This window comes from Ascaphus truei, chromosome 4 (genome assembly GCF_040206685.1).
Source record: "Ascaphus truei isolate aAscTru1 chromosome 4, aAscTru1.hap1, whole genome shotgun sequence".
Taxonomy (NCBI): Eukaryota; Metazoa; Chordata; class Amphibia; order Anura; family Ascaphidae; genus Ascaphus; species Ascaphus truei.
In genome coordinates this window covers 320,154,586-320,167,266 of record NC_134486.1, presented here as the reverse complement: position 1 = coordinate 320,167,266, position 12,681 = coordinate 320,154,586, and the positions used below count along the sequence as shown (strand labels likewise).

General features: G+C 47.1%; 1 protein-coding gene across 2 annotated transcripts in view; it reads right to left on the bottom strand.

The window, feature by feature from the left end:
* PHIP (PHIP subunit of CUL4-Ring ligase complex) overlaps positions 1 to 12,681 on the bottom strand; it is a 171,318-nt gene that overhangs the window by 70,629 nt on the left and 88,008 nt on the right. For both annotated transcript variants that reach the window (XM_075597969.1, XM_075597970.1), the window contains 3 exons: positions 8,233 to 8,333; positions 5,996 to 6,036; positions 1,327 to 1,425 (listed from right to left, as the gene is read on the bottom strand). In XM_075597969.1, the coding sequence (XP_075454084.1) occupies positions 1,327 to 1,425; positions 5,996 to 6,036; positions 8,233 to 8,333 (241 nt within the window). The remainder of the gene's footprint in view (positions 1 to 1,326; positions 1,426 to 5,995; positions 6,037 to 8,232; positions 8,334 to 12,681) is intronic.

The window sequence follows — 12,681 nt, the reverse complement described above, 5'->3', positions numbered from 1 at the left end:
AACGCAGCATGCACGTGTGGGAATTTAGTCAGGGTCTGCGGTTAGAAGGGCGAGAACGGCAGAGAGAAAGTCGGGCATGTAGATCAAGAGAGGAGGTTAGGGCAAAGTTGTAGTTCTTGATCAGGTTGTCAGGGTCTGGAGCAGGGCTGAGAGGAGAAGGAGGAGCGTAAAGTGGAAACAAAAGCTGGTAAGTTAATAGAGCACAGGTCTCTGCAGAAGCGAAGGGTAGGTGGAGGTGGAGAAGGGGAGAAGAGAGAGAGAGAAAATGAGATGAGACGATGGCCAGAGAGAGAAAGAGGGGAAATGGAGAAATGGAGAAATCAGGGAGAGAAACGTTTTAAGTGAAAACCAGGTCTAGGTAGTGGCCATCCTTGCGGGTGCTGGCTGCAGTCCACTGTTGAAGGCCAAAAGAAGAGGTTAGAGAAAGTGGGTGGCCCAAGGGAGAGAGGGGTCATCAATATGGCAGTTGAAGTCCCCAAGGAGAAGAACAGAGGAGTCAGAGGAGAGAAAGAAGGAGAGCCAGGATTCAAAGTGAGAGAGAAAGACAGAAGGGGGATGAGTAGAGTTAGGCAGGCGATAGATGACCGCCACGTGGACAGGGGGAGTGGAGAAAATCTGGACAGTATGAGCCTCAGAGGAGGGAAAAGCAAGAGAGGGAGGAAGTGGCAGATAGAGAGCAGGAGACCAACACCTCCATCCCTGCCATCAGGGCAAGGAGTGTGGAAGAAAGAGAGGCCATCATAAGAGATGGCAGCTTGCAGTGCAGAGTGAGCCAGGTCTCAGTTATAGCAAAGAGAAGCAGAGAGTGAGAGAAAAAGAAGTCATGCACAGTGAGGAACTTGTTAGAAAGGGAGCGAGCATTTCAAAGGGCACAGGAGAATGGGAGGGAAGGTGAGAGGGAATGGATATGAGGTTAAAGGGGTCCACACCAGAGGGAGTGGAAGTTGCATGTGGGAGGCGAGGACGAGAGCAAGTAGAAATAAGACAGGGACCAGGATAGGGAGAGATGTCCCAGAAGAAAGGAGAAGCATGGAAAGAAAGAATGTGTGAGGATGATTTGTAGGTGTGTGTTTTAGTGCTGTGCAGTGTAAGAGGGCGCAGGTAAGAAAGGAGTTCATATGAACTGAGAAGTGGTGAAGGAAGTAGACATGGAGATATATGAATAGAGTTAGAGACATAATGAGGCTGGTAGAAAGAAGTGCGTAATTTGAGAAGAAGTGAGGTATCCGTTTCACCTGCTGTCCTATTTACAATGAGCTCTATAGCAAAAGATGGTGTAAGAAAGGTCTTTCCAGAGGGCAGCTTTAGTCTCTGTGTCTTACTTACCCTGTTGGACGAGTAGCCATGTCTAATAAAATGCTCCGCCACTCCCTCCTCTTGAATTGCCAGATGCGAGCTGTACCATCCCGACTTCCACTAACAAACCTTTAAGAGATCATAGTTTATTTTATTTTTTAAATTAAACTTTTATTGAAGTTATTTAGTGGGGGGGGGACACGACAGAAAAAATATGGAATATGGAATAAAATATGGAATATGGTGCATTGCGTGTAGATTTGTACACAATGCAGACTTATTTTAAATGTAATACTTGCTTGCCAACTGAAGCCACACACCAGACTAAGAGGTACCGCGTCGAAATATGTAGGGTGGCTTTTGGTTGGCTATCAGTATACTGTGGGTGTAGCAAGAACTGGTGTACAGGAGAAGGAGAGCCGGTGGAGCTTGCATTGTTGGCTCCAGCTCAAACCATGATCCGTACTCTGATTTGGGACTGCCGTTTTGGTCGCAGTGATGTCCCGACGGAGTGACGTGGCGGCGCATCACCCACGGGAGAACAGAGAGGTGCTACCGGACGGACCAGTCGGGCGGCCCCCGCCAACAGGAGTGAGTGAATCCCTGCCCAAACTGTTCCTGGACTACAGAGACCCCTACATCATTTCTGCTCTTTATGCACAGATATTTTGTAAGTGCATTTTTATTCTTTGTGCCTAGAAAAGCTATTAATACTACACTATGAGGCGTGCGCTCCTCCCTTTTTTATCTTTATATCTATTTTTTGGCCTAGTTTGATCTTGTCCATACTAGAGATGGAGGAGAGTTCAGCTTCCTTGAGAAAATCTTCTATATTCTTTTTTTTTAGGTTTTTGCATTGTGAAGAGTTTTGTTCCCGTCGTAAAGGGAAGAGTAGTATGACAAATTCTTTACGTATTAGTGGAGGGCTAGATGTGAGAAGGCCAGATTTTTGTCTAATAGCTTGGATAGATTGGCTCGTCTGCTTTTTCTTCAATTTTGCTGCCAACATTGTTCCAGATTTGTTGGATTTCTGGTAGAACCTGCTTTTAGACCAATTCAGAGAGTTCTCCGCTTGAGATGTCAAAAGCAGGTTCAGCCCCAATTTCGCCTCATTAAGGCTCCCCAGTTTTAGACTGTTGCCGTCTTTCTGGTGGGCCCTAGCAAGATCGGCTATCCTATCTTTAGCTGCCTTGATTTTATATTCCCTCTCTCTCTTTTCCTTCCAGAGGCAAGGCTGATAAGCCTTCCTCTCATGGTGGCTTTATGAGCCTCCCACAGGGTGAATGGGGAAAACACGCTGCCCACATTGGTCTTGAAATAAGAAGCTAAGTCTTCCCCCACCAAATCCCTTAGCTCGGGAACTCTTAAGAGACTCGTTCAGTATCCATTCAGAGTTTAGCGGGTGGGTGATTAGGCCTGAGCACTGGACTTCTACTGGGGAATGGTCCGACAAAGAGAACACATGTATCTTGGCCTGCTAGATTCTGGGGAGTAGTCTTGTTGGGGCAAAGACGTAGTCGATTCACGAATAAGAGTCGTGTGGTGGGGAGAAAAATGTGAACTCTTTGGCCAAAGGGAACAGTTCTCTCCATATATCACATTGCAGATTCTTGATCCCTTTGAGTAGGACTCTATGTCCTTCTTTCTATGGCATGTTTGGGGGCCTGTTGTCCATCTCAGGGCTTATTGCCAGGTTAAAATCTCCTACCAGAAACACCTGTCCCACAGCTACCTTTTCCAGAATATTGAAAAATCTGGACAGAAATTTGGAGCCGACCTCGTTGGGTGCGTATATGTTCGCTTAATGTTAGGTTCTGTCAGTGGAAAGAACCTGCACAATCCGAAATCTACCTTCCCTATCTGCCCTCACTGTAGTGGGCTTGAGGGGGATGGAGTTCTTTATCAGTATGGAGACATCTCTATTTTTCACTTTGGCTGTGGCGTGGAATGTCTGTCTAAACTGTCTATCGAAATAGGAAGGCACTCTACTTTGCTTGAAATGTGTCTCCTGGAGTAGAATTATGTCTGCCTTTAGTCTCTTGTAGTCTGATAGGGCAATGCGTCTCTTACACGGGTTATTAAAACCTTTCACATTGTGAGATATGATGTTCAGTGACATTGGTAGGGGAATAGGAGCGCCTCATCAGAACCTCTGTACAGGCATACCCCGGTTTAAGGACACTCACTTTAAGTACACTCGCGAGTAAGTACATATTGCCCAATAGGCAAACGGCAGCTCGCGCATGCGCCTGTCAGCACGTCCTGAACAGCAATACTGGCTCCCTACCTGCACCGAAGGTGTGCGCAAGCGGAGAGACTATAGAGCCTGTTACACATGTGTTATTTACATCAGTTCTGCACGTATATGACGATTGCAGTACAGTACATGCATCGATAAGTGGGGAAAGGCAGTGCTTCATTTTAAGTACATTTTCGCTTTACATACATGCTCCGGTCCCATTGCGTACGTTAATGCGGGGTGTGCCTGTATATTGATGCAGGTCTCAAGCTTGGTTTGACGTGAGTGTGTTGGGAGTGTGGAAATTGGACTAGTTTACCACCTTTCAGTGAGTAACGAGAGGACTGTAACGGGGGACAGGGGGAGGGGTTGGAAAAAAAGGCTGTGCCGATGTCCTAAGTGGACAATGCCCAAGGTCCCTTGGTAACTTGGGATAAGGGGGATGCAAGGGGGGATTCGAGGTACACACGGAGAACAGTGTCTCTCGACTGGAGTCGCATCTCGGGGGAACTAGGGCTGGCTGCAGACCATTCAGCTGCCCCGGGGACTTAGAGTATAGAACACAACCAACATTAGCAGAGTGTAGGACATAACCAAATGTAGAACTTTTTTTTTTTTTTGAAAGGTGCCCATAGAGGCTAGTAGTAAAGATAGAAATTAATATGAAGAGCCCATAAGAGCCTCCTCCGTCTCGCACCACTCCCCGCCCTCCAAGGCCCTGTGCCCGGCTGCGTCTGGGGCCGTTTTTCTTATAGGAAGCTCAAAAAAGGGAGTTCGGGGTGGGGGGGGGGGCGAGGACACAATGTTACCTGCTCTGAAATCTTGGGTCAGTGACTCGGCTTGCCAACTATACGGGGGGAAGACCAGCAGCGAGTGTCCTAGAAGGGCCTCCTAAATGTAGGTAGCTAAAATCTGCCAACAACCCTCCACTGATCTAAAAGACGTTGCTGTTTGGACCTCCTGTTCCACCTCATATCAGCGAGCAGATCACTGTAACATTTCCCCCTATAATACACGTTTCCCCTCCCGGGTTCACCACCCCCCACAGAACGTGTGCAATAACTTGAGGAAAAACAACAAAGTACATGTCTTCTTGGCTCCTGATCGTTTAATCTAGTTTCCTTTCGATCAGATCTCTCCCCCAGTGAGGACACTTCCTTCTTCACCTCACCTATCTAATTCTTTAGGAGCGCTGTCAGGTTCCCACAGAGTTCTAGGAAGTCTTGCTTTGTGACTTGGGTGTAGTTTGACATTCCCTGGGGCTTCTGCACCGTGTCCGAGTCGCTGGGGGGTAGGCTCTGTTACCCACGCCGCACGGGCGTCCCACTGCCTCTGGAAATAGGAGCCCAGCGATGAACTCAGCCGGCGAGTAGGGACTTCAGGGAGAGGCAGGCCTGTGCACACTGGTGGCCCCATCGCTGGTGTACAAGTAAGCCAACCTCACTCTCAGCCATCACGCTTCCCCCCATTAAAAACCCATCAGTGGCCAACTTTGTCGGGAGCTAGACCGGTTCAGGACTCAGACTGGTGCCGCCGCGTTGTCCGCACCTGCAGACGGAGTCGTCAGTCGCCTCGGGGAATTCAGCCGAGCACCCTCGGGGGGGAGAGATACCCTCCGCTCCGGTACCACCTCCTCCGAGACAAAATGGCCACCGCTCCCCCAGCGCTCCTGTCGCCTTCGGGGATTGGTTAAGCAGAGCATCTCTAGGAATTGCTTGTAGGGGGCTGAATATTGTACTCCGCTACACAGCCCACTGGGCTCTCTCCCACCTCCGGCTAACACAAATTAGTCCAAATACTGGAATTAATTATGCGCCAGTCCAGTAGCCATTTTAAGTCTCCTGTGAGACTGAGCTCACATACTTCAGGTGATTACCTGGTTCTCCCAATCGTGTGGCTCCGGTCAGGTTGAGAAGTTTCAGGGTCTGCTCTCTGTTTTTATATTGTTTTTGGGCACTCTTTCCTTTTTTCCAGTCCCAGTGAAGGGCACAGGCCTGTAGTCTCCGGGACAAAATGGTTGTTCAGCTTCTCACATGCCCCAGCACCTTTAGCTCCAGATCTGACCCAGCTGCTCGGAAAAGCACAAATTTGGTACCGCCATGTACCTTATGGCTCGCTTGTGATAATATGGTTGCTTTTCCAGCTTCAAGGAGTCAGGGCCCGTGGTTTGCAGGGTTTTTTTTTTTTAGCCTGCTACTGCGGAGCTGGAGGTCATTGCGACCAGCTAGCAGAGCTCCAGGCCACACCCCCTCAAGAGCATAGGTTTAACCTCATTAATTGTTAAGGTGTGGACATGTACTGCACCACAATACAATGCAGAGTTCATGGTAATAACATCAAAATAGTATTGTGTCGGGGATAGGACGGCATTTCTATCACCTATAAAGATATTCATAGTATCATTCATCTCACAAATCATTATCACTAATTCTACCCGAATGGCTATGTTTGGCTGCTTACCTATTACTGGTGTTCGAAAACTGGATGCTGTCCACTTTGTCCTAGAAAATTGTTTTATAAAAAAAAAAAAAAAGTGTTTCAATACAGGGAAACAGCAGCAAGAGAGATTGTCTGCCGGGACTTCACCTCAGGACTTCTTTGATATGAGACCACACGAGTCTCCCCTGAATACAATATTAAGAAACAAAAAAAGTATGAGTAAAAACAAAAACAAAAACTTTGCCTTAATGATGTGACTACTGCAAATGTGCCAATAGTAGACTTGTCCTGTGTCACACAGTCAGTAGATTTTCTCCGTCAGGGGTAGATGGATCTCCGATCAGGGGTGGCGAGGTGCTGGCACGCCGATATATACCGCTGGTGCTGAGCTTGGCCGGGATGGTGGTTTCCTGGGTAAAAACCTCAGTGGACTCCTCCTGTCCTGGCATATGCTGCTTGTAACTGCTGCGGCCGGCTGGTGCTTGCTCCTCTCCTCCGTATACCCGGAAGTGACATCAGACAGTGTTTGGATCAGTCTTATCTCACGGCTTGCAGATATCGTCAGATTTAGGCAGGTATAAGCCCGCGTGAGCCAGCAATGCTCCAGAGCAATGCTTGCTCAATTTCAATTGTTCATTGAGTGGTGACCCTCTGTAGGTTCCTCCTCCTACGCGTTTCGCCAATGTAATTGGCTTCATCAGGGATCATTAAAAAAAAATTCTAGGACAAAGTGGACAGCATACAGCTTTCGAACACCAGTGACGTCACTTCCGGGTATACGGAGGAGAGGAGCAAGCACCAGCCCGCCGCAGCGTTTACAAGCAGCAAACGCCAGGACAGAAGGAGTCCACTGAGGTTTTTACCAAGGAGACCACCATCCTGGCCAAGCTCAGCAGCTCCAGTATAGGCATGCTAGCACCCCGCCACCCAAGATCGGAGATCCATCTACCCCGGACGGAGAAAATCTACTGACTGTGTGACATTTGTAGAAGTCACATCATTAAAGCAAAGAGTTTGTTTTTATTTATACTTTTTTTGTTTCTTAATATTGTATTCATCACCCATTGTTCAATTTTATATGTACAGGCATACCGCGCTTTAAGGACACTCACTTTAAGTACCCTCGAGAGTAAGGACATATCGCCAAAAGGCAACTCACGCATGCGCCTGTCAGCACGTCCTGAACAGCAATACCGGCTCCCTACCTGTACCGAAGCTGTGCGCAAGCGGGGAGACTATAGAGCCTGTTCCAAATGCGTTATTTACATCACTTATGCACGTATACGATTGCAGTACAGTACATGCATCAATAAGTGGAAAAAAGGTAGTGCTTCACTTTAAGTACATTTTCGCTTTACATACATGCTCCGGTCCCATTGCGTACGTTAATGTGGGGTATGCCTGTATTCACATTGCCATTTTTTCACAAATAAAGGCACTTTTATTTGTGCTGTTTTGCGCCTCTCTATATTTTTTCTCTTTGAGGTATCGTTTGAATAAGGATTGGATATCCGGAACCGAGAGGCTGCATCTTTAAGCATCAAATTGGACTATGGGCTAATAACACAACAACTTACAGCAATTATATTCTACATTACACCATCAGCTCTTCCCCTTTCTAACATTTTTTGTTTGCCGACTTTTTTTGCATTCAGACATTATTTTGGCAGTTGATACAATTAGCGCACCCATTTTTGTTTGCCTTTCTTTGAAATGTAAAGTATTGCTTTGCCCCCCCCCCCCCCCTAAACTGGGGGCCTGTATGCACTTTAAAAAAAAAATGAGAATTTATCCACTGAACCTATGACTTGCCCACAGTATACTACCTGCATACATTTCGGTTTAGTTTTCCATAGATTTAGCCAAAGATTCAGTATTTTGTCATTTACACTCAACACCTTTTTTAATATGAGTGAGGAGAATGGCTGGAGGGGTGATCGGGTGGCATAAATTTCAACCACATTAATGTACCCTGAACTAGAATGGTTATTATAATAGTGTTATTACCGTTTGTTGTATCAATCTACTCTTATGCCTGCCGCATTATACAGCTTTTCAGCACAGCCTGGGTTAAAGAAGTGCATATCCAGTAACCCTACGCACAGATAGCTGTTTCAGCCTTCCAGGTCTCAGTGTGAGGTTGGTTACTGGCTTTTCAAGGCTAGACACAAAATAAGGTATGGCGAGTAAAAAAAAACTAAATGTAAGAAAGCTATGTGGATAGCCAGCAGGATGCCAAGTTGTACAGTAATACTCACAGTATGAAATTCCAGTTCGGAAATTTTCTCTGGTTGACCGGAACCAAAGTAGTAAACCCTTATGATATGATCAGTACTTCCTGTTGCCAGGAACATTCCACCTAAAAGGAAAATACACAGTCAAAAATATTCCAAAGCCTCATCCCGGCTCTCAATTATTTTCTGGCGCCCTGTATTGTATTGTATGTCTTTATTTATATAGTGCCATAAATATACATAGCGCTTCACAGTAGTAATACATGTTGTAATCATATAAATAACAAATAATATAAATAACAGGTCATGGGAATAAGGCCTCGGGCAGGGTCAGCACTTAGGCGCTGACCCGTGCTGGGGCGTGCTGCTGCTCGGCAGTGAGCCCCTGCAGCCTCAATGAGAGCGGCTTTAGCAGGGGCTCGCCTCCGCACGGCTCAAGTCTGTATGGAGCTTAAGTGCTTCAGACATAAGAGTAACATTAAGAGGCATCCCTGCTCCGAAGAGCTTACAATCTAATTGGTAGGCAGGAGAACATACAGAGACAGTAGGAGGGAATTCTAGTAAGTGCGTCTGCAGGAGGCCAAGCTTTATGTATCATGTGTCCAGGATTATCCACAGTGCTATTCATATGCTTCTTTAAGCAGATGTGTCTTAAGGTGGGTCTTAAAGGTGGATAGAGAGGGGGTTAGTCAGGTATTGAGGGGAAGGGCATTCCAGAGGTGCGGGGCAGTAAGTGAGAAAGGTTAAAGGCGAGAGAGGGCTTTAGATACAAAGGGAGTAGAAAGAAGACATCCTTGAGAAGACTGCAAGAGTCGGGATGGTGCATAGCGAGAAATTAGGGCTGAGATGTAAGGAGGGGCAGAGGAGTGAAAAGCTTTAAAAGTGAGGAGAATTGAGTGTGAGATGCAGGATTTGATCGGAAGTCAGGAGAGGGATTTCAGGAGGGGAGACGCGGAGACAGATTTAGGAAAGAGTAGAGTGATTCTGGCAGCAGCGTTTAGTATAGATTGTAGGGGAGACAGGTGAGAGGCAGGGAGGCCACACAGCAGGAGGTTGCAGTAATCGAGACGGGAGAGAATGAAGGCCTGAGTCAGAGTTTTAGCAGACGAGTAACAGAGGAAAGGGCGTATCTTAGTTATATTGCGGACGAAAAAGCAACAAGTTTTAGAAACGTTTTGAATGTGAGAGGAGAATGTGAGAGAGGAATCGAGTGTGACCCCTAGGCAGCGTGTTTGGGCTACTGGGTGAATGATCGTATTTCCAACAGTAATGTGGAAGGAGGTAGTAGGGCCAGGTTTGCGAGGAAGTATAAGGAGCTCTGTTTTTGCTATGTTAAGTTTCAGTCGGCGGAGGGCCATCCAGGATGATATTCCAGAAAGACATTCAGAAACTTTGGTCTGTATAGCAGGTGTAAGGTCAGGGGTTGAAAGGTAAATTTGTGTGTCGTCAGCATAGAGGTGATATTTAAACCCAAAAGATGTGATTAGGTCACCTAGAGTGTGTAAAGAGAGAAGAGAAGGGGTCCCAGGACAGAGCCCTGGGGTACCCCCACAGAGAGATCGATAGAGGAGGAGGAGGTGTTGGCTAAAGACACTGAAAGTACGATGGGAGAGGTAAGAGGAGATCCAAGATAGAGCTTTGTTCCGAATACCAAGAGTATGGAGAATGTGGAGGAGAAGAGGGTGGTCCACGGTGTCAAATGCTGCAGAGAGGTCGAGTAATATGAGTGTAACGACCTCTGTCTTTGGCAGCATGGAGGTCGTCGGTTATTTTAGTGAGGGCTATTTCAGTAGAGTGAGCAGTGCGGAAGCCAGATTGTAGAGGGTCTAGAAGAGAATAGGTGTTGAGAAAGTGTAGCAATCGAGAGAATACAAGACGTTCAAGGAGTTTGGAGGCAAAAGGCAGGAGGGAGACAGGTCGATAGTTAGAAGGACAGGTAGTGTCAAGCTTGCTGTTTTTGAGCAATGGTATCACGGTTGCATGTTTGAAGGAGGATGGAAAAGTACCAGAGTAGAGGGAAGAGTTAAAGATCTGTGTGAGCATAGGGATTATAGAAGGAGCAAGAGGTTTTAGGAGATGGGAAGGAATGGGATCAAGAGGGCAGGTGGTAGAGGGAGAAGAGGAGATCAGCAGTGACACATCCTCCTCCGAGATAACAGAAAGAGTCCAGAAAGGCAGGAGGAGAGTTAGAAAGCGGTGTGGGATGGGAGGAGGCAACAGATGGGATGTTCTGACGTATGGATTCCACCTTTTCCTTAAAAAAGTCAGCAAAGTCCTGAGGTGAGATGGAGGAAGAAGAGGAGACAGCCGAGGGTTGTCTGAGTAGAGAGTCAAAGACAGAAAAGAGTCGATGTGGGTTAGACTTGTGTGTGTTGATTAGTGATGAAAAGTAGGTTTGTTTAGTCTGAGAGAGGGCAAAGTTGAAACAGGACAGCATAAATTTGTAGTGAAGGAAGTCTGCGAGCGTATGAGATTTCCTCCAGAGGCGTTCAGCGGAGCGAGTGGAGGAACGCAACATGCGTGTGTTGGAATTTAGCCAGGGTCTGGGGTTAGAAGGACGAGGACGGCAGAGAGAAAGCGTGGCATGTAGGTCAAGAGAAGAGGATAAGGCAGAGCTGTAGTTCCTGACCAGGTTGTCAGGGTCTGAAGTAGAACTGAGAGAGGAGAGGGAGGAGCGTAAAGTGGAATCAAAAGCTGGTAGGTTAATAGAGCACAGGTTTCTGCAAAAACAAGGGCGAGGTGGAGATGGAGAGGGGAAGAAGCGTGATAGAGAAAATGAGATGAGGTGATGGTCAGAGAGAGGAAAAGGAGAAATGGAGAAATCAGTGACAGAAAAGTTTTTAGTGAAAACCAGGTCTAGGTAGTGGCCATCTTTGTGGGTGCTAGCTTCAGTCCACTGTTGCAGGCCAAAAGAAGAGGTTAGAGAGAGAAAGCGGGAGGCCCAAGGAAGAGAGGGGTCATTAATGTGGCAGTTGAAGTCCCCAAGGAGAAGAACAAGAGAGTCTGAGGAGAGAAAGAAAGAGAGCCAGGATTCAAAGTGAGAGAGAAAGGCAGAGGGTGGGATGAGTAGAGGTAGGTGGGCGATAGATGACCGCAACGTGGACTGGGAGAGGCGAGAAGATCTGGACTGTGTGAACCTCAAAGGAGGGAAAAGCAAGAGAGGGGGGAATAGGAAGGGTTCGGTAACGGCAGATAGAGAGCAGGAGCCCCACGCCTCCACCCCTGCCATCAGGGCGCGAAGTGTGGGAGAAGGAAAGGCCACCGTAGGAGAGGGCAGCTTCCAGAGCAGAGTCAGACTGAGTCAGCCAGGTCTCAGTTATAGCAAAGAGAAGCAGGGAGTGAGAGAGAAAGAAGTCATGCACAGAGAGGAACTTGTTAGAGAGGGAGCGAGCATTCCAAAGGACACAGGAGAAAGGGAGAGAGGGTGGCAGGGGATGGGTATGAGGTTGGAGGGGTTAACACCAGAAGGAGTAGAATTTGCATGTGGGAGGCGAGGACGAGAGCATGTAGAAATAAGGCAGGGACCAGGATTAGGAGAGATATCCCTAGAAGCAAGGAGGAGAAGCATGGAAAGAAAGAGAATGTGTGAGGATGATTTGTAGGGGTGTGTTTTAGGGCAGGGTGTATAGCTGTGTGGTGACAGAGGGCGCAGGTAGGAAAGGAGTTCATGTGAACTGAGAAGTGGGGAAGAAAGGAGAGACGGAGATATATGAATACAGTTAGAGACATAAGGAGACTGGTGGAAGGAAGTGCATAATTTGAAAATAAGTGAGGTTACAGCAAATATAAAAAGTAAAGGCAGCATCACAGCAATAGTAAAGTGTTGAGATGTGCAGTCTGGGATGATATCCTCCTAGATCAAATGCAGGAATCAGAAGCAGTAGGTGGTGTCCACTTTTCCACTTATTTTTGAACTTCCTTTTTAAACTTCATAACTACTTTAAACATTTCTACTTAAAAGCATGGCTGTAGGCAGCTATGGCAGCTGTGAGTTTACTTATGGATGTATGTTATCCTGTATGAATGTAAGAATTGAAGCCTGTAATTTCAGCATAAACTATGATTTTGATATTATAAACTGCTTGAACTAGAAGTGTATGTAGGTGTGTGTATACACACATGTAAAGTCCTTTGTCTCAACAGATGACAGGATACTAGGTCAAAAGATGTTTCAAAGATTCGATTAACACCTCAAGGAGACCTCTCACTTTGTTACTGTATGCGAGAAACTGCTTCAAAGAGATTGATTAAGATCTCCTAATCAATTATTCAGAGGGTAAGACCCCCACACTGGTAGTAAAAGCCCAGAGACCTGTTTGTAAGGCTAAGGTCCCGTTGCACGCGTCCGCACGGCTGGCTTGCTTGCCGGCGGCGCGTGCAACTCACTGTACCGCGATCTGCGGTCTACAGGAAACTTCAGTCAGAGCGGGGGGGCGTGGCCAAACGGGTCGGGGGGTGCGGCCATGACGTGGG